At 37.1% G+C, this 25,408-nt stretch overlaps 1 protein-coding gene across 1 annotated transcript in view; it reads left to right on the forward strand.

The window, feature by feature from the left end:
- The first annotated feature begins 54 nt into the window (after nucleotides 1–54).
- The window catches only part of NCAPD3 (non-SMC condensin II complex subunit D3), a 70,993-nt gene continuing 45,639 nt past the window's right edge, over nucleotides 55–25,408 (forward strand). Inside the window, exons 1-14 of the mRNA XM_069468671.1 lie at nucleotides 55–81; nucleotides 373–512; nucleotides 3,536–3,690; nucleotides 6,539–6,701; nucleotides 12,414–12,598; nucleotides 13,261–13,425; nucleotides 13,533–13,594; nucleotides 13,788–13,875; nucleotides 16,576–16,709; nucleotides 18,060–18,132; nucleotides 18,963–19,088; nucleotides 19,224–19,476; nucleotides 19,939–19,995; nucleotides 20,320–20,409. Of these exons, the coding sequence (XP_069324772.1) occupies nucleotides 449–512; nucleotides 3,536–3,690; nucleotides 6,539–6,701; nucleotides 12,414–12,598; nucleotides 13,261–13,425; nucleotides 13,533–13,594; nucleotides 13,788–13,875; nucleotides 16,576–16,709; nucleotides 18,060–18,132; nucleotides 18,963–19,088; nucleotides 19,224–19,476; nucleotides 19,939–19,995; nucleotides 20,320–20,409 (1,615 nt within the window). The 5' untranslated portion in view covers nucleotides 55–81; nucleotides 373–448. The remainder of the gene's footprint in view (nucleotides 82–372; nucleotides 513–3,535; nucleotides 3,691–6,538; nucleotides 6,702–12,413; nucleotides 12,599–13,260; nucleotides 13,426–13,532; nucleotides 13,595–13,787; nucleotides 13,876–16,575; nucleotides 16,710–18,059; nucleotides 18,133–18,962; nucleotides 19,089–19,223; nucleotides 19,477–19,938; nucleotides 19,996–20,319; nucleotides 20,410–25,408) is intronic.

Below are 25,408 nucleotides of genomic sequence, written 5' to 3' on the forward strand. Positions count from 1 at the left end.
GGTTATGTACAACGTTCGCGTGGTGACGGGTGAAGGTAGCCCTGTGACCCGCACGCGAAATGTCGCCTGACGGGGGCAAAGGTGACAGTTATTACAGGAAGTACCTTGTCTCAGATACTCTTTACATTTCCTCCCATTTAAGAAAAACAAGGCGGGAAAGACGCTATTAGGCTTTAGCTTAGTTCCTGGCTCTTACTTTAACGGGAAAGCTGAGAAAATCACTCTGACGAACCTTTTTTAGCCCCTAGTCCTCAGCCCGCCCCATTTTTTGCGCGTGTGGCGCACGACCCAGCTGATTGGTTAATAGAATGAAAACAATTCGGCACGGTGATTGGTCTGTGGGAAATTCTGCACGTTGTGATTGGTCCGCAGGAACGTCTCGGAGCGCGCGCGGGAGCGAGCTTTGAAAGTTGAGGTCCGCGGAGGCGAGCTGGTGCCCTGGGGGAACATGGTGGCGTTGCGGGGCCTTGGGAGCGGCCTGCAGCCCTGGTGCCCGTTGGATCTCAGCCTCGGTGAGGAGACTCAGCCACGAGGCCCGGGGTACAGACTTGGGGTGCTCTGCATCCCTAACTGTACCTTAGCCCGGGGCTGGCTGGAGTGCGGGTGCGGGTGGAGGTGGGGTGAGGGCTCTCGGCCGGGCCTGGGGTCCGTAGGGCTGTGCCATACCAGGATAGTGGCCAGCGGGATTTACCGTAGGGGGTCAACCCGGTCACGTAAGCGTTAAAAAAAAAAGTTAATGTTGGCCAGTCTCTTCTAGTGCTCGTGCATGTTTTCTCGGCCTTTGCCTTCTTATTCCGCAAATCTTCGTGGACATATGTATTCTTATGTATTCCGGTGGCTTTAAATTGCAAATCTCTTTCTTCAGCCGAACTTATTTCTTGAACTTCATGTTCATAGGTTCAGCTGAATGTCTGACCCGCAGACATCGTCAAACGTCACGTGAATGAAACTGGGATTCCCAGAGCCTCCTAATGGCACCAGCCAGGCCACCAACCTGGGAGTCATGGCATTCCTGCGTCCCTTTTCGTGCTCAGCACCACCCGTTGTCCGGCTTCAGAGGTGTCTCATGTCCTCCCGTTCCATTCCCAATGCTGTGACCCAGGCTTCATTATAGCCAATAACCTGAGCAACTTTGGGAGTATCTTAGCTACTTTCCGACGTTAACTGTGCCACCTCATCCCCCACACCTCTGCAGGACCACTTTTGAAAACACAACTTTAAATTTGTCAAGTCTTTAAACCTTTAATGTTTCCCTTGCATTTCCTAAATAAATGACCAGATCCTTGGCATGCCTTAAAAAGAGGCTTCACCATCCTGTCCAGTATGCTTTTCCAAGAGCATTAACTGTTGCAGTTAGAAATACGTGGATGGGTTTCTTGGTTCTACCACATTGCAACCAGGTATTACTGGGCAAGTTGCTTAACCTTACTAAGCCTCAGTTTTCCTTATCTGTTAAATGGGATTATAACACCGATGTCCCAAGGTTTTTGTGAAGATGAACTTGGTACCTGGCACATAGTAACTGCTAAATACATACTAATTCCCACCCTCTACACTCACACTCTATTTTGTAAATATTTTGTTCATTTCTAAATACTTTGTACTTTCTTTTCCTTTGTACTTGGTTATGCTATACTCTCTGGGGTACACTTTTCTGCTTTTCTTTCCCTGGCAAACACCTACATTCAAGTCCACCTGAAAAAAACACCTAACCCATCTCTATCCCTCCACCTCCTTCCCCAGTAATATTTCCTGTTAAGCTCTCTAGCATTTTATGTTTTATAGATCTATTTCCATTTTAACAACTCATCCATTGTGAAAATACTATCATTCGGCGAGTGTCTTTTATGTGGCCAGCACATTGTTAGGCTCTCTATACACATTATCTTTCACAGCAATCCTGTATTCTCATTGATGAAGAGGAGGCTAATTACACGTAAGAGATCGATCAAGTCAGTATATTCACCTTGTTCTTATCAAAACTCTGGTCTTTCTTCTATCATAGGTTGCTTTTTTGTTTTTCTAAGTGTGAGATGGTGAGATCTTTGTGGACGAGAACCATGTAGCATTCATCTCTGTATTCCTAGAACATATAGAGGCTTTCCCATAGTATTTTCTCAAAATTGTTTCTTGAGTGAATAAATGATATATTTCTTCTCCTCTTCAATCCTAAGTGAAGTAGTAGAGCAGAAATTAGCTGTCTTTGACAGTTGAGAAAATAAGTAGTGAGGGATTTGTTTTGAATAGTGTAAAAATATTAAAGAAAATAACCAAACTCAGTTTTTCCTATGCTTTCACTCAACAATCAACACAGAAGACTTCTATGACCAAATGGCTGATATCAGGGCCAGTTACTGTCTTCCAAATTTGATTTGATACTACTGACAGTAAGGAGCTATTGTAGACAAAGCCAAAATAAGGACTGAGAAAACTTCTGCTGTAGTCTATATAATGAGCTTTAAACATTGCTGGAAATATGGAGAGATTCAATCGTATTTTTCATATTTTCTTTAAGGCAGCATATTGCATATCTTTGGAAGGAATGCTCTGCAGAGCCGCTTGGGGTACAGAGACTTCCTCCTACAGGACCAAGCTCAAGTGACAAAAGATGATAGGCAGATTGTATTCTAAGGAGGATAGACCTAGTTAATTATAAGACTTTTCATTTGCTGAGTGCAACATAATGCTCAGGGCCACGAAAGAAAGGCTGAGGCCACCCAACTCTGTTTGTCTTTATTTATACCCTGCCCAACTTCTCTAAATCAACAGTGAAAAAATATTTTTAAAATATTAATTTGAAGGAGCACCTCATTAACAATTTGAGATGTCCCCATGTTTCCGTCTAGTCCTAATTTTAGGCTTGGGGAGATAATAGTGAAAACATTAAATATAGTTTGTGAGAAAAGTATGAGGTTTAAAGGTAAGAGAGATTGTGAAGGAATCTAGCTAGATGCTGTTTTAATGTGACCTTCTTACACCATACGTTCTTCCCATCAGTGTATTATGAAGTCACTGAGTATCTCTATGAGTATGAATCTGGCTTGCTTTTCCCAAGAAGTTTAAACTTCTTGGGAAGTTTAAAACAGTAAAAAACAGAAATCATATCTGTTTTTTAACATGGGCCCAATAAAGTGTGCTGTGCACTTTATGTGAGCTTATTACCTTGATTAGGAGAATTTCACAGAGGAGCATCTGAGGCAATCTGATTAACCTCTGTTCTCTAGATTGAACGTGTGGGAAGGCCAGATCATTAAGTGTTTTGAAGTGTCCTTTCCCAAAATTGTTACATCTTAAATGTGTTTTATTTCTTGATATTTTTAGAAGATAGTTAACCAAATAGCCAGCTGTCAGTTATGATTTAAAAGAAAAAGATTCTCTTAACCTTTTCTGCTTGCCTTTAATTATGCTACATTATAAGTTAAATGTGAGTTGGAACTAATAAGCTTTTCTCCTCTTAAATGTACCTGGAGTCTAACGGTGATTGGTTTTTTACTTGTTATAGAGCACTTACTGATTGCATTGTTTTTTCCCCTAGAATGGGTAGACACAGTGTGGGAACTGGATTTCACAGAGACTGAGCCTTTGGATCCCAGCATAGAGTCAGAGATTATAGAGACTGGATTGAGTGCATTCACAAAACTCCATGAAAGCCTTTTCCCCTTTGCTACTGAAGAACATGGATCTACGGAGGTAAGAAAATAAAAAAATCAAGCTATCCAACTTGAGGTGTTAAAAATGAGAGATGAAAATCATTATTATCATCTAAAGCTTAGCTTTTTTAGTATATAATTTATAGGGAGTCCCATATGAGTAACATAAAGAATACCATTCATTTATTGGACTATCCTAATAGCTTTCCAAAAGGTTCAAGGTACTAGTCTGGTTTTTTTCCCAAGACATGACCACTTTTTTATAAGAGCAAATTAAAGGAAAAATACAAAGACAAAAACAAAAAAGCCAAACAAACCAAAAATGGAAAGAAGTCCAAGGAAAATGCAAATAACAATTCAAGCATACCTTAACTTTAAGAGAGTCTGATATTAGTAAATTGAGTAAATTGAGTAGTTGAATTACAAACAGATTCATCCAAAGAGTTCCTTTAAATATTGAGTTCTACCTAGTATGCTTATTAATATTTAGATCATTACTTTAAAAAAAAAAAACAAAGGGCTGAGAGGCAGAGCAAAAAATACTTAAATATTAGCATCTCTGAAACATTTAAGTTCACAAAAAATATTTCAATTACAAGTTTCACATAGCTGTTAAAAAATTAAATCATCTAATTGAATACTCCTTCAATGTAATGCTAAGCACTGCATTAAGTACCTTAGTGGACAAAGTGAGGATTAAGATACATAGCCTCTCCCTAAGTCAAGGGCCTTCCCAGGGAAGAAGAGTGGACACTTGAGCACTGGCAGAAGTGAGTCCATCAACCACATGAAGCTGTAGGGGCAAGTACAGTGCCACTTGAGTCTAAGGGGGCCTGGAAATATTCTGTGAACCATACTGTAAAAAAATGCTCCAAGAGAGGTGGATATCATCTAATAGGGCCATAGAAAAGGGAGCATGATAAGATGGGGAAGGTTCCAGAAAGAAAGTAGCTAGTGGTGAGTCTTCACAGATGGGTAGGGTGTTGACTAGCAGAAGTTAGGGCTGTAGGGTGTTCCTAGTGAAGGAGCTACATGATGGGAATATGCATGGAATAATGAGGTAACGTGAGTGGGGTGGGATGAATGGCACACAGAATTCTTAAAACGTGGGGTGGAACATAAGATGGTAAGGTAGACTGAAGATAGGTCTGGGAGCTTTAAATGAGGGTGAGCTGTGGAGTTGGAACATTTTTAATAGGGTGTTTGTGAGGCTCTGTCCTAAGCGTCATGTACATGTGAACTCATCTAATCCTCACAATCAGCCCTGTGTGGAAGAAGTTACAGTGAGCAATAGACTAAGTAACGTGAACAGATCTGTTTTAGGACGAATGTTCTTGACTGTAGATGGACCGAAATAGGAAAAATATGTACAAGAGAGATCCTTTGGAAGACTTACATCGTGATATGGGTGTTGTGAGTGTCAACAGCATGGTCTGAAGTTATGGTTTTGGGAATTCGAAAGGAAGACTAAAAACTAGGGACATTTTTTGACATAGAATTAATAGGGCTTTGTGAACTAGGAAGCCCTTTTCAGATAGCTCCAACATGCTGCAAAGTGCTCAGTTGACTGGGTATAGGGAGTGAGAGGAAAAGGAAACTTTCTGAAACTAGGAAGATGATGACGTTGTTGACCAAGGTGGGGAATAAGGGGAAAAGAGCAAGGTCAAGTGGAAATTGAGTTTCGTTTTAGACTTTTGAATATGAGATTCTGTTAGGAGATCTTTGGGAGGCATGATAGGTAGGTAGAAATAAGGGTTGGAAGATCAGGAGAGAGAGAAGACTCCTGCAAATCAAGGTGGATGTCAGAAGGGAGCGACTCATGAGATCAGCTGGGGAGAGAAGAGGACAGAACAGAAACAGAGCTGGTTGAAAGAGGCCTGAGGAGGAGCAGTCAGAAGGCAGGGAGAGAGTGATCACTGGTACCAAGACCTGACCACAGCTGTGGGATCACAGAGCCCAGGTGACTGAACAGGTCCAGGGTGACCTCCGAGGTGAAGAGCATGGAGGTGCAGATGGTATTAGGAATGAAGATGTGATACTGTGATGGTAGGAGGTGATTTCTTCCAGAAGTTTCCTAGTGAAGGAAAGGAGACCGAAGAAAGGACTTTCGATGGTCTCTCTCTAAGGTGGCATGTGCTAAGCAGTGGGGCTAATCTGAAGCATTGGCTACCACTTCCCCTGCCTTTTCCAGGAAGCAGGAAGTACAAGAGCCAATTGTTTAAATGTATTGGACCTTTGTTTTATTTAAGATACAGTACTCATGGATAAACATATTTAGTTTCTGCTGTGTTTAGTTTATTACAATAAACCATTTCCTCTTCAAGTGTTTAAAAGGAGAAAGCATGGGGCAATGATAAAATTAATAAAATTATGGTTTCTATTCTAGGGTTTATCTCCTTTCTCACCTAGGCTACTTATGAAATGTATTGAGGGAGAAGCTGCAGGTGTTTCCTTTCCTGCTCTCAGAACATCTATATTTAAATAAATTGTTCTGATTTCCTTAGTTAATAATTAGTGATAAATGGATTTGGGTACATTTAACCTAGATGGAGAAGTAACTTCTCTGAGGGGTCACTAATATATGGTGTCCCAAAAGTCTTAGTGTAGTTTTGAGCTATAATAATTTCAGAAGTGTACATGCTTCAAACTTACGAAAAAATTCTTTTTAAAAAATTACTTAAATTTCTTGTATACTTATTTATCTTTGTAATTTTGAAAAATAATAGACTTAATTTTGATGTTTTCAGTCTCTCTAAAGATGGTGCATTTATCATTAAGAGCCAGACTGGTCTATTCTTTTTTTTGTAAGGCAATAAAGTACTTATAAAATTCAAATAGGAGGAGATTTTTCTAATTATTGGCTTTTATGATTTGCCCTCTCCCTATAGAATATTTGGACCTTCTTCATTGAGAACAGTATTTCCCACAGTACGCTGGTGGCATTATTCTATCACTTTGTTCAAATAGTTCATAAAAAAAATGTCAGTGTGCAATATCGAGAATATGGCCTTCATGCTGCTGGGCTTTACTTTTTGCTATTAGAAGTGCCAGGTATGTATACTTGATGTGATGGGACAAATCTTTTGTCGTTTTTTCTTTCCACATTATTTTCAATTCTTATACTTTGTTTCTTCAGTTATAAAATGGAGCAGTGATAACCCATGTCATAGAATTATTCTGAGGATTAAGTGAGCATGTCTGTGAGGTACATAGCATGTTATAGGTGTTTGAAAAGTTTCTTTCCCTTTTTTCTTTACATGTGTTTGTCTTCTGAAATTATGCTGTCTATAACCTAATACAAATAATCCAAGAGGGATTGCAATAGCATCACTCCCACCCTCCCCCACCCAAACATAACATTCTGATAGTGCCCTTTCTCTTTCTGACTTCCTCTCCAAACTGAGAAAAATTGCCGTGGGGAGTCATTGTGTTATCTCTTTCCTGTGTGGGTGTTGAAATATAGGTTAAAACCATTCTAATCAAGAGAGCACGAGAGTAGCTGGTAATTTTTGATGAACAAAAGCACCAGGGAGTCTATGAGCACTGTTTTACTTCTGTATTGTCAGAGCACTTAAGTCTCCTGTTCCTCCTAGGGGAATGAAGAAGTCCATTCTCTCTTCCCCAAACCCAAGGCAAGATCGAGTAGAACATCGAGATTGAGCTGGAGAACTCAAAATTCATATGTAAAAGAAAAATCACAAAATTTTCAGCTTGCTGTTTGTCATTGTTTACATAAATGCATATGTAATTAATGCTAAGAATTTATTCCATATGATTTGGGAACAGGCAAAAAGGTATTTAAAGCCTTAAAACCCTCAATTATGCTATTGTTAATGCTCTCATAAAGACTTTTGAAGTAAGTTCCTAAAGAACTTTGTTGCTAAGCAATATCTCAGTTATCACTGGGTTCTCTCTCCGAAAAGCAGTGGTTTTAGAAACCCAGTTTCACTCTTCTCTTCCCTTGCCAGATGCATTTCCTTCTGATTAAGGTTGAGATTTATGCCAGAGCAAAGAGATAGCTGTTAGGTGCGGACCACAAGCCATATTCTTGGCAATTACCTTCTATTTTTAAATGTTTCTGGATTATGGTTGGGATGCTGTTGATACATAATATTCAATCACAGTATGTCCTTTTTTTTTTTTTTTAAAGATTGCTTTGCCTATTCTGGGCATTTCCATGTGAATTTTAGGATCTACGTGTAAATTTCTACAAAAAAAAGGCAGCTGGAGTTTTGACAGGGTTTGCATTGAATCTGTACATCAGTTTGGATGTCATCCTGACAACATTAGGTCTTCCAATCCATGACTGCAGGGTATCTTCCATTTATTTTAGGTCATCTTTAATTTGTTTCAATAATGTTTTACAATTTTGAGTGTACAATTCTTATACTTCCTTTTTAAAATTTATTCTTAAGTATTTTATTCTTTCTGATGCTATTGTAAATGACATTGTTTTCTTAATTTCATTTTCAGGTTGTTTATTGGTAGTATATATTATAGAAGTACAATTGATTTTTGATTGTTGATCTTATATCCTGCAATCTTGCTGAACTCATTTATTGGTTCTAACAGGATTTTCTTTATATGAGATCATGTCCTTTGTCAATAGTTTTACTTCTTCCTCTCGGTCTGGATACCTTTTCTTTCTTTTTCTTGCCTGATTGCCCTGGCTAGAACCTCCAGTACAATGTTTAATAGCAATAGAGAGTGGGCATCCTCGTCTTGTTGCTAATCTTAAGGGGAAAGCATCCAGTCTCTTGCCTTTAAGTATGATATTGCCTGTGGGTTTTTTAAGGATGGCCTTTTATCCCTAGTTTGTTGAGTGTTTTATGAAAGGGTATTGGATTTTGTCATTTGCTTTTCTGCATCTGTGAGGTGATCATGTGGTTTTGCTTTTTATTCTAATAATATAGTATATCACATTGGTTAATTTTTATGTATTCAAACAATTTTGCATGACCTTGGTCATGGTCTATAATCCTTTTTATATCTTGTCAGATTTAGTTTGCTAATATTTTGTTGAAGATTTTTATGTCTGTATTCATACGGGATATTCTTTTTTTGAGGTGTCTGTCTGGTTTTGCATCTGGGTAATATCAGTCCATTGAATGAGTTATGTATGTGTAGTGTTCCTTCCTCTTCTGTATTTTGAAAGAGTTTGTGAAAAATTGGTTTTCTTTTTTTTCTTAGGTTTTTGGTAGAATCCACTAGTGAAACCATTTAGGCCTGGAATTTTTTTTTTTTTTTTAATAAATTTACGTTTGTAGAATCTGTAGTGATATCATCTCTTTTATGCCTGATGCTGGTGATTTATATTTCTTTGTTTTTTCTTGATCAGTCTAGATAGAGGCTTATTAATCTTATTGATCATTTTGAAGAACCCACTTTTGATATCATTGATTATACTCTATTGTTTGTCCATTTCTTGTTTCATTGATTTCTGGTGTTATGGCTGTTATTTCCTTCCTTCTTACTTTAGGTTTAATTTGTTCTTATTCTGACTTTCTTCTTTTTCTTATCCTGACTTTTTAAGGTGGATGCTTAGATCCTTGTTCTCACATACTTTTCTTTGTTTCTAATGTTAAGTATTTAATGCTATAAATTTCTCTCCAAATACTGCTTTATCTATATCCCACAAATTTTGATATATTTTCTTTATCATTCAGGTCAAAGTGATTTTCTAAATTTTTTTGTGATTCTTCTTACACCTGAATTGGTTAGTACATTGAGTTTAATTTTCAAATACTTAAGGACTTTCCTGAAATCTTATTGTAATTGATTTCTATTTTAGTTGTGTTGGGATCAGAGTACATACTTTGTATGATCACAATACTTTTAAATTATTGACTTTATTTTTAATACCCCTGCACAGAGTTTGACTTGGTGAATCTTCTATTTGTGCTTGACCAGAATATGTATCCTGCCTTTGTTGGATCTAGTATTCTATAAATATCAATTAGGTCAAGTTGGTTGCAAATGTCGTTCAAGTCTTTTATAATCTTTCTGATATTCTATTTATTTGTTCTGTGAATTACTGAGAGAGGAATGTTGAAATCTCCAAGTGTAATTGTCAGTTTATCTATTTCTCCTTTCAATTCTGTCAGAGTCTGACAGATACAAATGTATTTATGATTGTTATGTCTTCCTGATGGATTGATCCTTTTAGTATTATGTTATGGCCCTGTTTTTCTGGTTATTTTCCTTGTCTTAAAGTCTACTGTGATAATAAGGTAGCCATTACAGTTATCTTATGGTTTGTCCTTGGTTGGCACATCATTTCTCATGCATTTATTTGTAACCTATCTGTTCACATTTAAAGAGTTTCTTGTAGACTGCCTATCATTTGGTCATGCTTTTTATCCATTCTGACATTTGCCTTTATATTAGAATGTTTAAACTGTTTAAATACTAACATTTAATGTAATTATCAATATGGTTAGGTTTCTGCCATCTTTGGATTTTTTTTTTTTAACTGTTTTTGGTTCCATTTTCTCCTCTTTCCACCTTATTTTGGATTGAGTGCTTTTCTAATATCCCATGTTGTCTCCTCTTTTGGCTTATGAGCTGTACATCTTTGCATGTATATGTATGTTTAAAGTTCTGGCTTTGTGTATACCTTTGTGTAAGAACCTTAACACAGTATATTTGTATATTTTGCTTTCTCCACTCCTTTTTTTTTTTTTTTTTTGAGATAGAGTCTTGCTCTGTTGCCTGGGCTAGAGTGCTGTGGCGTCAGCCTAGCTCAGAGCAACCTTAAACTCCTGGGCTCAAGTGATCCTCCTGCCTCAGCCTCCCAAGGAGCTGGGACTACAGGCACATGCCACCACGCCCAGCCAATTTTTTTCTATTTTTAGTTGTCCAGCTAATTTTTTTCTATTTTTAGTAGAGACAGGGTCTCACTCTTGCCCAGGCTGGTCTTAAACTCCTGACCTCAAGTGATCCTCCTGCTGTGGACTCCCAGAGTGCTAGGATTACAGGCATGAGCCACCATGCTCAGCCTCCCCTCCTATTCTTTGTGCATAGTTATATATTTTAGTTCTACATGTTATAAACCATATAATTCATTCTTAACATTTCTCCTTTATCTTTTATAGAATTTTTTTAAAAAACAAAAAAATCGTCTTTTATATTTAAAAGATTTCATCTCATTATAGTTTTCCTTTAGCCAGAAAAAATTTTTTTGAACATTTCTTGTGATGCAAATCTGCCAGCCATCAGCTTTCTTGGGGTTTGATTGTATGAAATGTCTTTATTTCACCTCAAGAATGTTTTTGCCTAATATAGAATTCTAGATTGATTTGTGTTTTTTTTTTATTAGATTATCTATGCTTTGTTGTGATTTCTTTTGTATTTATCATGGTTGGGTTCATTGAGCTTCTTGGATCTGTGGATTTGTAGTTTTCAACAAATTTGGAAATTTTTAAGTTACTTCTTTAAATGTTTTCTTCATTTCCCTTTTTACTGGGACTCCAGTTACTCCTATCTTTGACAGCATGATAGTCTCCCATAAGTCATTAAATCTTTATTAATTTTTTTGGTTCCTGTGCTTCTGTTACATCTTTAAGTTTGCTTATCTTTGTCTCTGTAATGTCCAATCCACTATTAAGCCCATCTAGTGAATGGTTCTCTTTCAGATCAAGGAAGTTCCATTTGGTTCTTTTAAAATTTTTTTCATTTCTGTCCTTATTATGCTAATATTTACTTTTAATTCTTGAGCTTATTTATACTATCTGTTTTAAGGTTGTTGTCAGCTAGTTCCATACCTCTGTCGTTTCTTGGACTGTTTCTATTGGCTGATTTTTCTTTTTATCATTAGGCGACACATTTCCATTACTGGGCACGCCCAGTAATTTTTTTTTTTTATTGGATCCTAACATATTGGACATATGTTAGGTTATTGAGTATCTGAATTTTGTTGTTTTCCTTTAGTGTTGAAGTATGTTTTGATAGGCAGCCACTGATCCTTTGAGGCTTCTTTTAAAACTTTGTTAGGGCAGATATAAAGTAGCCTTTACTGTATATGCAGTTTAGCCCTGCTATTAAGGTACCTTTCTTCTTAGGTCTCTACTGAATGTTCTAGGTGTTTAACGTCTCAAATGTTTCTGAGCCCTCTGTGAATTGTGAACATAATTCACCTTCTAGCTCCTTAGAAATTTTTTTTTGCCCTCTGCGATGGAATTTTGCCCCATACGTGCATAGCTTCTATTCAGCTCTGTGCAGATTTCTGGAGCTCTTTTTCTATGCAGCTTCCTCTACTCCAGTATTCTGTTCTATAAATTTCATCTACCCCATCTTTCTGACTCTGATTTTTCAACTTAATAAGACCATTGTAATCTGCTTAGATCCACCATTTCTCTGCTGTTGTCCAGAAATTGCCTCTGAATACAAAACTGAGGCAATTTTAGGGTTTACCTTCTGTTCTCAGAGATTGCATTCCTTATGCTGCCTGGTACCCAGTGTCTTAAAATTGGTTATTTTATAAATTTTCATCCAATTTTACAGTTGTTTACAGCAAGAGAACCAGTGTAAAACCAGTTACTTTATCATGACCAGATGTGGAAACCTTGTTATTTATTTCCAATTCAGCACTATTGTTCCTCTACTAAGACTGAAGTTGACAACGGTACTCTTTTGTAAAAGGTTCATTGTTATTCCAAGTTAGTGAAAAGCCTGTATTATGCTTTTTAACTTTTCATCTGTTGTTAAAGACATATTTCAAGATGATGAAATCTAGCCTGTTTACTCTTTATTCTTTATGAACAGGCAGTGTAGCCAACCAAGTATTCCACCCAGTGATGTTTGACAAATGCATTCAAACTCTAAAGAAGAGCTGGCCTCAGGAATCTAATTTGAATCGGAAAAGAAAGAAAGAACAGCCTATGAGCTCTCAGGCTAATCCAAGGAGGCATAGAAAAAGAGGAAAGCCACCCAGGAAAGAAGATATTGAGGTAAGTAGTAAATTGAATAATGAAACATATCTATACAAACACATGATTTTATTTATTTAAGGATTCATTTTTAAATGTGACTTCAGGCATCATGATTATAACCAAAAAGTCCTGAACTATCATCAGCTATTCAGTACTACTTTAAGTTGCCTCTTGGGCTCTGTATACTTCTAAGGGCACATTTCTTCCTTGCCATCTTTCCAGTGTCCTGATTGTCTCTCCCCAGACTGTTCCCGGGTGTGCGTGACAACATTCTAACTGTTGTATTTGCCACGTTATCTTATTGTCATTACAGGGGGTGGTCGAAGTATCCTGAAGGCTCATGTCCTTAAGAGTGGAATAGAATAGCATTAATTCTAAATTCTTGTGTGACAAGGTAGGATGGTAGAGGTTCATTGACATCAAAACTTCTAAGAAACACAGGAATTATAACTGACAAAAAAACACAAAGCTAGAAACTACTATAGTGGCCATCTAGCCCAGTGATTTACCATTGTGACCATGGAGACCTGGAACAGTCAAGCAACCTGGTCAGAGTCATGTCACCTCAGCGTCACCTACTACCTGGAGTTTAACTGGACTTGGTTTGGGTAAATTGAAAACTGTGGGACAAAGTGCTGGGCATTATTACACAGTCACCTATGCATTTCTTCATAATCTAGATGGATGAAATTATAGAACAAGAGGATGAAGAAAATATTTATTTTTCTGCCCGGGACCTTTCTCAAATTCGAAATGCCATCTTTCATGTTTTAAAGAATTTCTTAAGGCTTCTGCCCAAGTTTTCTCTGAAAGAGAAGCCACAATGTGTACAGAATTGTATAGAGGTAAGTGAAAATTCCAAGAACCTTAGGGCAACTTCAAAAGGGATAGACCATGGCTAATACTTAATGAGTACAAAAAATCAGGCCTTTTCTTGGTATCTGTTTTCCAGGTCTTTGTTACTTTAACTAATTTTGAGCCAGTTCTTCATGAATGTCGTATTACACAAATCAGGTGAGCCATTAAATCTTCCAGTGCTACAATTTTAATATAGTATAATAATTTTTGCTCCAGGAGAAATATAAATGCCATTTTATCCTAATTGGCACACCGGTAGAATTTATTCATCTAAATATGGCTTCTAGGGATAAGAAATATTCCCAGTAAAATTATATCCATTAACTAATGTTTTGCCTTTTTTCTTTAGAGATCTTAACCAAGCAAAATACATACCAGAACTGGCCTATCATGGGTTGTATTTGCTGTGCTCCCCAATTCATGGCGAAGGAGATAAGGTAAAAGAGATAAGAATCTAATTTAGTTACTAGCTGAGTTGAAAGCAGGCGAACCATACAATGGAAAGACATTAAAAGCATTTGATGGCCTGGGGCAGTGGCTGTAATCCTAGCACTCTGGGAGGTCTAGGTGGGAGGATTGCTTAAGGTCAGGAGTTCCAGACCAGCCTGAACAGGAGCAAGACCCCTTCTACTAAAAATAGAAAAATTAGGCAGGTGTGGTGGCGCATGCCCCTAATCCCAGCTACTTGGAAAGCTGAGGCAGGTGGATCCCTTCAGCCCAGGAGTTTGAGGTTGCTGTGAGCTGTGATGACACCACGGCACTCACCCGGGCAACAGAGCAAGACTCCATCTCAAAAAACAAAAAAACGTTTGACGTAGCACCATTTTAACTTACTGGGTTGTTTTCATGACGTTATATTATTTGTATATGACAAAACTTATCACTATTTCTATTTGCTGTCAGTTCTTCATTGCCAAATTTATATCAAAATACTTGTTGGCCACAGCAAATTATTGTTAGGTTTCAGACAGGAAAAAACGGTTCTGGTGTAAATAAGGTAGGAGGAATAGATGAGCTGAACAGTTACCTTCATAAAAATATTTATCAAATTGTTTTGAAAACAAGAATGGTCATAGAATTTTCAAATTTCTCTTTGTCTCAATTCATGTGTGCTTCAGTATTTCTATTAGTATTGATGTTATTTTAGTTGGTATCTTACAGGAATTTTATAGGTTCTCCTTCCTGGTTAGAATTGTTATCTTGGTTTTACCCACCCCTCCCCCATGATACCTTGATGTTATCACTACCATAAACATTGGAATTAAGGTTATTCATGCATGGTGGTGCTAAACTTAATTGTCATTAATAAAACAATGACACTTTGCAAAAACTGTCGTGAACAAGGTCATGTGGCTTTTGGTGGCTGTGATACAGTTAATTTGCAGAGGTAATAACGTACTGGTTAAGAAGAAGATTTGGGGGCTCGGCGCGGTGGCTCATGCCTGTAATCCTAACACTCTGGGAGGCCAAGGCGGGCAGATCGTTTGAGCTCAGGAGTTCGGGACCATCCTGAGCAAGAGCGAGACCCTCTCTCAACTAAAAAAGTAGAAATTAGCAGGATAACTGAAAATATATAGAAAAAGTTAGCCAAGCACGGTGGCGCCTGCCTATAGTCCCAGCTACTTGGGAGGCTGAGGCAGGAGGATTGCTTGAGCCTAGGAGTTTGAGGTTGCTGTAAGCTAGGCTGACACCCTGGTACTCTAGCCCAGGCAACAGAGTGAGACTCTGTCTCCAAAAAAAAAAAAGAAGAAGAAGGTTTGGGGATATTTGGGGTTCTGCACATCTGTGTTCAAATTCTCACTTTGCTACTTACTAGCCATGTGTCCTTTTATGAGTTATAAGAACTGGCAAAAGTGTCAGATTTCACATCTGGACAAAAAGAACAAAAGTTTTACCTTCCTCATATATTTGTCACAGAATTAGGTGAAATTAAGCATGTCAGATGCCAAGCACAATGCCTGTTGTTTAGAAGACATTCAATATTGTATGTTCTATGTCTTTCTGATTTCTGTGTGCTTGAAATATGAATGTTATAGAATTCACAGTAATGCTTTTAATTTCTATGCCCTTTTTTTAACATTTTAAAAGATAAAATAAATGGGAAAATTTATCCTTTTAGGTCTACTGTGTCTCTAAAGATGTGTTTTTTTAATTGTAAAAGTATTGACTTGATGTTAGGCAATGATGGTTTTAGCGAAATCTTTAATTATTTATCCTTGGACAGCCCACCTTTGGAGTTTTTTTATTTATCTATAAAATGGAAATTAGTCATGTCCTCATGGAGTTGTTATGAGGTTTCAAATTAAATATAGTAAAATCTAGCTGTATATATGAAAGTACTTAATGCAATACCTACCACATACTTGTTTTTCAGCAAATGTTTTATTTACTGGATGAAGGAATTAATCAGTTGACTATATGAGATAATATATTGAAAGATGCTTTGTTAACTGCTCGTAAAATACAGTGTAAGCTATCCTTCCCCACCTCCCACCCCCTTTTTTTTTGAAACAGTGTCTCTGTTGCCTGGGCGAACATGCGGTGGCATCGTCATAACTTTCACTGCAACCTCAAACTCCTGGGCTCAAGCGATCCTCCTGCCTCAGCCTCCCAAGTAGCTGGGACTATAGGCATGCGCCACCACACTCAGCTAATTTTTCTATTTTTTTGTAGAGACAGAGTCTCGCTGTGTTGCTCAGGCTGGTCTCAAACTCCTGACCTCAAGCAATCCTCCCACCTCAGCCTCCCAAAGTGCTAGGATTCCAGGTGTGAGCCACCGAGCCCAGCCAGCTTCCCCCTTTTCTAATACGGGAATATTAGTAGCATTCTGTGCTATTTATAAATATGACAACAAATTGCCCTAAATTCTGACTTGTAATATGCGGCAGGTGGGGAGAGAAACTACATGATGTTCTTGTCATTATCAGTGATTCTTTCACACTGTTTACATTGTATAATACATTTATCAAATACCTGATAATTGTCTAAGAAATACATCCCTAGTGTTCAGCCAGCAATTATACTAGCCTGGCTTACCTTCAGATAGCTTGAAATGGTTTCCTAAAGTCTATGTCACTATGTTTAAGTCCTTTGGGTTCTCTATCAGGCTTTAAATTGAATTTTCTTTTCTCTTCTAGGTTATCAGTTATGTTTTCCATCAAATGCTCAATGTAATATTAATGTTAGAAGCAGGTGAAGGATCCCATCGCACTCCCCTTACTATTACTTCCCAAGTCATCAATCAGAGAAACCAGGCAGTCCAGTTTATCAGGTGAAGCATACACACCTTGAATTTTCACTCTCTTCATCTCTTTCTCAGTCATCTGTGCCCTGCACTAACCAAGATTTCTGACACTTACAGAATTAGAATTCCTGGCCTGATGGTGGCTTGGGGGGCCAAAATAAGGCACTTCATAGCTAATCGGGTTCATGTGGTCTGCATCACTGTTGGTTGTCCCCGAGTGGGGCATTGTTAAAGAAGTAAGGAATCTGCAGTGCGGGGGCCAGAGCCAGCCTCCAGCGTAATTGCATCCAGCCCGGGAGGTCATCCTCTGAGAGGACAATTGCCTATCCTTTTCTCCATCATTGTCTGCTTTAGTGTTTACCACTGCAGCACATCTGCCTCTTCTTTCTCTTTTTGTTTCTCTCTGCTCTACGTCTCTTTGCATTTGTTCTTTGCAACTTTTTCCTTGTTTCTTCTGACTTTTCTGTTCCTCTCCCCCTACAGAAAATACTTCCTGAAGGGAAGAATTAAGTTGCTTTTTTACTTCTTTAGCAATAATTGATAGACCACTTTTTCCCTCATGAGTCACTCCTCTTCACTTAAAAAGTCTCATGTCTTAGCTTTATTAGCAAAGACATGTTGGCTGTGTCATCGGTTTTTATTTCCCTCCTTTACTGAATATTTGGCATGCAGTTTGGAAGTGGTGCAGAGAAGTGGTAAGTGTGTACATACCTGCAGGTATGCACAATATGTAGTATAGTTCGAGACTTGGGATATGGATGATGTCGTCTTGTCACTGAGCAAAAGTGTCTTACTAGGGATTTTTTAAACATTAAATAACTAAGGTGTTTCAAGTGGAAACACTGTTGCTTTGGTTTTTTCACAAGAGTTCATATCACCAATTGCAATAATGTTTGTATAATGGTACAGATAAACTTAGTGCCAAAAATGGATTAAGTCTGGGCATTGTAGTAATTTCTTCTTGTGATAAAGTTTGGAGAAGTAATCTTACAAATACATTAAAGTAGCAGCATTTCACTGAGCTATTATGAGGCGGTACTGTGTCTTAGTCAATTTTTATATTTACCCCAAAAGAATATATCAGTATTTTACATCTTAATATGAAATTTAGTAAGTAGTCAAGAGTCATATGAAGATTACATTTCTGCTTTTCCCTGAGGACTCATCTACTCAGCAACAGCTCTCAAAACTATGCATAGGAAGCACTTAGTTTTCGACTATGATGTGTTATGTCTTTGCTCTTCATGCTACTGAGACAACTCTTACAATATGGGGGTAGTTTTTAATATTTGCATTCTAAGTATAAGAGTAGTGGTTTTGGAGGACAGAGTCACTCACTGTATTGTAAATGGTGGATATGTTTTTTCTTTTAAATAGCTCACTTGTGGATGAACTGAGGGAGAGCGTTTTCCCAGTCCTCCGTGTCTTGCTGCAGCACATCTGTGCCAAGGTACCATTTACTTCAGTAATAACAACACAGAAGTGTGTGACGTGTAAAGATGAATGTGTGTTTGTGTGTGTGCGTGTTCTTGGGAATGAGTCTGTATCATTACTAAAAGTAGTCTTATTTAAATATTCACTAGATGTTCCCCTAGACAAAGGGTTCTATAAAAAATTAGTTTTTATTTTGGAAAATGTCAAACATACACAGAAACGAGAAGAGGGTGGTGAACCACTACATATCCGTCACCTGTGCCATTTCACAGGTCTGTGCCATTTACATCCCTGTCACTCCCTCTAACATGTGTATACACGGGATTTTTTTTTTTCTGGGTCATCTGGAAGGAATGGTAGATTGTTTTTTTGAAGCAAATTCCATCATATCCTTTCATACATGATATTTTAGTATGTATCTCTAAAGGATAAAAACCCAGGAAAAACAATAGTCACAAAATAGTAACACACCTAAAGAAATTATACAGTAATTCTTTAATTTTAACAACTATCCAGTCTGTATTCAATTTCCATAATTATCTCTTAAATTTTCATAACCATTTAGACAAATGATTCTTAATTTGAGACGGATAGACACTATGAGTCCATAAACTCTGAAATTGTATGCTAAACTTGTATGTGCATTTTTCTGGGGAGAGAGTTTATAGATTTCTTACAGGTTAATTTTCAAAAGGGTCTAAAACCTAAAATTTATTAGTCATTTACCTAATATTTAAAAATCATTGAACTAGTTACACTCACTAATTTTCAACGTGTATTATGACGTGTTTAAGTTGTCCTGCAGGTGGGTATTGCCTTGGCAGCTTGTCTGTTTTTGTGTTGCAGGTCATAGACAAATCAGAGTATCGGACCTCTGCAGCACAGGCCCTGGCCCAGCTGCTCAGTAAACTTCCCTGTAGGGAGTATGCTACATTCATTGCCTGGCTTTATAAATATTCACGAAGTTCCAAGGTACGAGATTTATCTGCAAAAAGTCTTGGGTCCTAGCTCTGCAAACTTCTAAAGGCAGTCATTCTGAATGAGGAAAAAAGTTTCTCTGATTCTTATTCCTATCTGATGGTGATTCTTACGGTTTTGCTTTACCAGATCCCACACCGAGTTTTTACTCTTGATGTGGTCTTAGCTGTGTTAGAACTGCCTGAAAGACAGACGGATGACACTGTCTCTTTGGAGCATCAGAAGTTCCTAAAGCATAAGTTCTTGGTGCAGGAAATTATGTTTGACCGTTGTTTAGACAAGGCACCTACTGTCCGCAGCAAGGCATTGTCCAGCTTTGCACATTGTCTGGAACTGACTGTTACCAATGCATCAGAGAGTATACTGGAACTCCTAATTAACAGTAAGTGTTGTGACTGTTGTGAAATGAAACTGGTCTTGTATTCATCAAGAAATAGACTGTGAGGGAATCAGTCTTTGTTGTGGCAAAAATAATAGATCTGATATGATCTATTTTTATCCTCAGACTATTTTCAGTATGTTTTTTTGTCAAATAACTTTAAATATGCAAGCCTGATACATTTGAAAGGCCCTTTTAAAGTATTTCAAATGTTCCTAGTTTACAGGTGAGATTGTGGGCTGCCTGTACTATTACTTCGCACTGGTAGGCAGGCATTGGCTGTATTGGACCCAGTACCCATTTCGAGTGCATACTCAAGGAGAACATTATCAATGATCAGCAATTTAGAATCTGTCTGTCTGGTCCGTAGGCCTAATTATCTTGATTTTGATCCTTCTGTGGATATTTACTTAGGGCTTATGCTACTGTGACTTTCTTTCCTTTCTTCTATCTGCTTATTTTTAGGTCCTGCAGTTTCAGGAATAGAGAGTCACCCTGGTACCTTACTGAGAAATTCATCAGGTAATGGATCAATATATTTTCAAATACTGAATAATTGTCTTGTAAAAATTTGCTGAATATTTGAAATATGTTGTCTACTCTCATACTTACCTATTCTAATATTGTACTTTTTTGTCATTAGAGAAGTTGAAATTCATTTCAGCAATAATGTAACTTAGTAACATGCCATGCTTATGTTATTACATATATAACTCATGTTATTACATATATAACATAACATATACATATATATTACATATATTACATGTATAACATATATAATGTGTTATAAAAATATAACACATTTTTACTTTAATGACTATGCTTCTTTCTTTTATTTTTAAGCTTTGTCCTATCAAAGGCAGACAGTTAACCCTTCTGAACCCTCAGGGGATCTCAACATAGACAGCGGTGGTGAAACAGTTGGATCTGGAGGTATGTCAGATTTTTTCACTGTCTGATAGGTAATACTATTGGATTTCAGACAACCGTAAATACAGTCTAGAAACCTTGGATTTTTTTTTCTTAAAAGTGGGAGAATTTCTATTATATTTTTAATTGATATCCTTATACTACACTAAATCCCATTTTAAGATAAAGAATAAGCCATATTCCAGTTAACATGTACTGATCGTGCCCCCTGTATCTATAACATTTAAGAGAATATTAGAATGTTTTATTTTCTTATTAAAGCCAATTGTTGGGAGCTCTTGGGATTGCTGACCAAAAAAGGACCAGTTACTGGGGAAAGTGGAGCAGAGATTAAATTTGCATTTGAGGAAAAGTCATCGCAAAAAAGAGGGAATGGTGAACAGTCCCCAGTCTTGTTCCTGATTCATTCTGCATCACTGTTGCCATCACGTCATCTTGACTGTGACTGAGCCATCCCAGAATTCAATTCTAATACATGGTAGAGACTATTGTGTCCAGGCTTCCACTGAATAAGACATTTCTGAATTTAGCTTATAATTTCTCTTCAGAAATTATACCAACTTGTACCAACTCAATTATTAAATAGCTGCATGACCCAGGGCATGGCAGTCGATAAAACTCCCTATCATTTTCCAATCCTAACACCTTCCCAGTCTTTTACAGAGGGCTGTTGTGAGAATCTGTGGAAATAACATTTTAGGGAAGTGATTAAAGCGACATAAGAGAGAGAAAGAGAAAATATTAATGTATGTGGATTAATTATACAGTTAGCTTTATTTATTGAACAAACATTTGTCTGGTCCTTCTTAATCTGTTCTAGGCATTGTAGATATACACTTTAATAAAACATAAATTTCTTAAGTTTCATCTCTTAAGGAGCAGTGGAAGAGACAAATGTGTCTATATATAAATACTTTTGTATAAATGTGTGTGTGTATATATGTATACGTACACACGTACACACATACATACATAATGCTATGAGACAGGTGCTGAGGTTGATGTAAAGTGCCAAGAGGATCATTACTGCTTACCATTTAGCCTAGAAGATCAGCATAGAATTAACTTTGTGAGGCTAGACATTAGCATATGTTACTCAAATTCAGAGCAATAACTGAATTGATAAGAAACAAGATTCCTTAAATTTTGTAGAAAAATTGAATCTGCAAAAATGCTGAATGTTTTTGTTGACTCCAGTCTTCCTCTTAATAGGTTACAGATTTGCTGTTGCACAGACTCTTTCCTTTTTATTTTTTTATTTTTTTTTTCGTTTTTCTGTAGCACAGCTTGACTCTTTTCTAAGCAATATCAAATTGTGTTGATTTAATGATGCTTTAAAATTAGAAAAGTTTGAAAATCTAGAGTCCATGTTCCCATTTTATTTTTCATAAACTGAAAGAACATGTATTATTGGCATTAATTATACCTTAAAAAATCTAGGTAGTTACTACATACCATGCACTGTGCCAAGTGCTTTCTTTCTTTTTTTAATTGATATATAGTTCACATACTATAAAATTCACCATTTAAAGTGTATAAGCACAAGATTGTGCAGTTTAATTCCAGAACATTTTTAGCAGCTGAAAAAGAAACCCTGTACCCGTTGGCAGTCATTCTTCATTTCCCACTTCCTCCTTGCTTTCTGTCCCTGTAGAATTGCCTATCCTGGGCATTCCACATAAATGGAATCATACAGTATGTGGGTTTTTTCTGTCTGGCTTCTTCCACTTAGCATGATGTTTTCAAAGTTCATTCCTGTTGTGGCAGGTATCAGTACTTCATTCCTTTTTATGGTGGAATATTACTCTAAGGATACCACATTTTGTTTTATCCATTCATTAATTGATAGACATGTGAGTAATTTCTACTTTTTGTGTATTATGAATAATGCTGCTATGAACATTCTTGTACAAGTTTTTGTGTGGACATATGTTTTCATTCCTTTTGCATATATACCTGGGAGTAGAACTGCTGAGCAATGTGGTAACTCTGTGTTTAACATTTTGAGGAACTACCAAACTCTTTTCCAAAGTGGCCACACCATTTTACAATCTTACAGGGAATGTATGACAGTTCTGTTTCTCCATATTCTTACCAACACTTTTTAGTCTTTTTCATTTTAAACATCCTGGTGCGTATGAAGTGGTATCTCAGTGCGGTCTTGATTTACATTTCCCTAATGACTATGTTGAGCAGATGTTCATGTGCTTATTGGCTATTTGTATATCTTTGGGGAAAGATACACAAATTCAAGTCCTTTGCCCGTTTTTTAATTGGGTTATGTGTCTTTTCATTTTTTAGTTGTAAGAGTTCTTTTTATATTTTGAATCCAAATCCTTTATCAGATAAATGATTTTCAAATATTTTTCCCCATTTCTGTGGGTTATTTTTTCACTTTCTTAATTATGTTCATTGAGGCAAAAAAACATTTTAATTTTGATGAAGTCCAATTTATCTTTTTTTTACTTATGATTTTGCTGTCATAGCTAAGAAACCATTGCCTAATTAAAGATCACAAAGATTTGCCCCTGTGTTTTCCTATAAGAATTTTATAGTTTTACCTCTTATATTTATTTAAGTCTCTGATCAATTTTGAGTTAATTTTTATATATGGTGTGTGTAGGGTCCATCTTACTCACATGTGAATATCTACTTGACATAGCACCATTCGTTTGAAAGACTATTCCTTTACTTTTGAATGGTCTCGGCACCCTTGTAGAAAATCTATTGCCTTATTTGTATGAGCTTATGGGTTTATTTCTCTACTCTCAGTTTTATTCCACTGATCTGTATGTCTGTCTGTATGCTAGTACCACACTGTGTTGATTGCTGTTGCATTATAGTGTGGTAAAGGAAAAGTTACTTTTTCTTCAACCCTCATGAGTTCTTAGTTGGAACAGACCCCTGTAACAAAAGAAAGATTAATGAGAGAAAGAAGAAAAACAAACAGGTTCATTAATGCGTTCAATGCCCATCATGCAGGAAAAACCTAAGGCAAAGGAACTCAAAGCGGTGGCTTAAAAGTCCCCTTATATAACATCTTCAACAAAGAACAGTAAATTTGTAGAGAAATAACAGGACAAAGGAAAGCAGTTTTAGGCTTCCAGGTTGGGAAACTAAAGGAAGGTAAATATCGGTGCTCCCTGACTTACAATGGGATTAAACTCATCGTTAAGTTGAAAATATTATAAGTTGAAAATGCAATTAATACAGCTAACCTACTGAACATCATAGCTTAACCTAGCCTGCCTTAAATGTTCTCACAACACTGATGTTAACCTACAGTTGGGCAAAATCATCAAACACAAAGTCTACTTTATAATAAAGTATTTACTATCTCATGTAATTTATTGAATACTGAGAGTGAAAAACAGAATGGTTGTATGGGTTCTCACGATTAACACATGCAGCTGAAAGCACACTAGTCCCACAGAATGTTTGAAGCATTTTGTAGACATAATGGGATGCGAAAACACAAAAACAATGTTAAGAAACCACTGGCAACAGTACACTGTAGAGTATTGGTTGTTTACTCATGATGGCGTGGCTTGTGGGGCACTGTGGCTCACTGCCACTGCCAGCATCACGAGAGAGTGTCCTACAGTGTATCGCTAGCCCAGGAAAAGGTCAAAATTTAAAGTGCGGTTTGAATACATATCGATCATATTGTCACCATTGTAAAGTCGAAAATATCTTAAGTAGAACCATCAAAAGTTGGGAACTATGTGTATGTGGAAGGAAAACAATGAAATGAGGTTTGTTTGTAGATTCCTCTGGCCATCTCTTGGCTGACAAAAGTCTAGAGTCATCTCCAGTAAAGAAGAATTTATATCCTGCCTCTTTGCAGAAATGGGGTAAGAGATAGAGAGCTTCTCCTCATATTGCCGCTTCTTAATTGCCTTCGGCTCAAAAATAATTTTTATATCAAAGAGGCATAATGTGGGGTGACATATTCTGGTTTCCTTCAGTAGTTAAGTTTTGAAATCAGGAAAAGTGTATTCTTCATATTTGCTCTTTTTCAAAATTGGTTTGGCTATTCTGGGTCCCTTGTATTTCCATTTGAATTTTAGGGTCGGCTGTGAATTTCTGCAAAAAGAAAAAAGCTATCTTGGATTTGATAGGGATCAATCTATAGATCAATTTGGGGATATTGCCATCTTAATGTGTTAAGTCCTCTAACCCAGTAGTCCCCAACCTTTTTGGCACCAGGGATTGGTTTCACGGAAGACAGTTTTTTCTACAGACTCGGGTGGGGATGGTTTCGGGATGATTCAAGCACATTACATTTATTGTGCTGCCAAACCTCTCTGCTAATGATAATCTGTATTTGCAGCCGCTCCCCAGTGCTAGCATCACCGCCTCAGCTCCACCTCAGATCACCAGGCATTAGATTATCATAAGGAGCACAACCTAGATCCCTCGCGTGCAGTTTACAGTAGGGTTCCCGCTCCTGTGAGACTCTAATGCTGCAGCTGATCTGCCAGGATTTGCTACAGTGATGTTCTGTAGTTTTCAGTGAACAACTCTTGCTCTTTGAATTTTGTCCTAAGTATTTTGTTCTTTTTAATGCTTATAAATGAAATTGCTCTCTTAATTTCATTTTGAGTTATTCATTGCTAATTTTTACAAATAATTTTTTATTATTGCTCTTATATCCTGTAACTTTGCTAAACTTGTTACTATCTCTAGTAGTTTTTTATGGATTCCTTAGGATTTTCTATATGTAAGATCAAGTCATCTGTGAATAGAGATTGTTTTACTTCTTCCTTTCCAATCTGGATGTCTTTTGCTAATATTTTAATATTTCTTTTACTTGCCTATTTGCCCTAGCTGTATCTCTAGTACAATGTTGAATAGAAATGTGAAGAGTAAACATCTTCATCTTTTTCTGTACTTAGGTGAAAGTTTTTGGTTTTCACCATTGAGTATGGTGTTAGCTGTGCATTTTTTAGGATGACATTTATCATTGTGAGCAAGTTTTCTTCTATTCCAAGTTTGTTGA

Source organism: Eulemur rufifrons, chromosome 6, assembly GCF_041146395.1.
Source record: "Eulemur rufifrons isolate Redbay chromosome 6, OSU_ERuf_1, whole genome shotgun sequence".
NCBI lineage: Eukaryota > Metazoa > Chordata > Mammalia > Primates > Lemuridae > Eulemur > Eulemur rufifrons.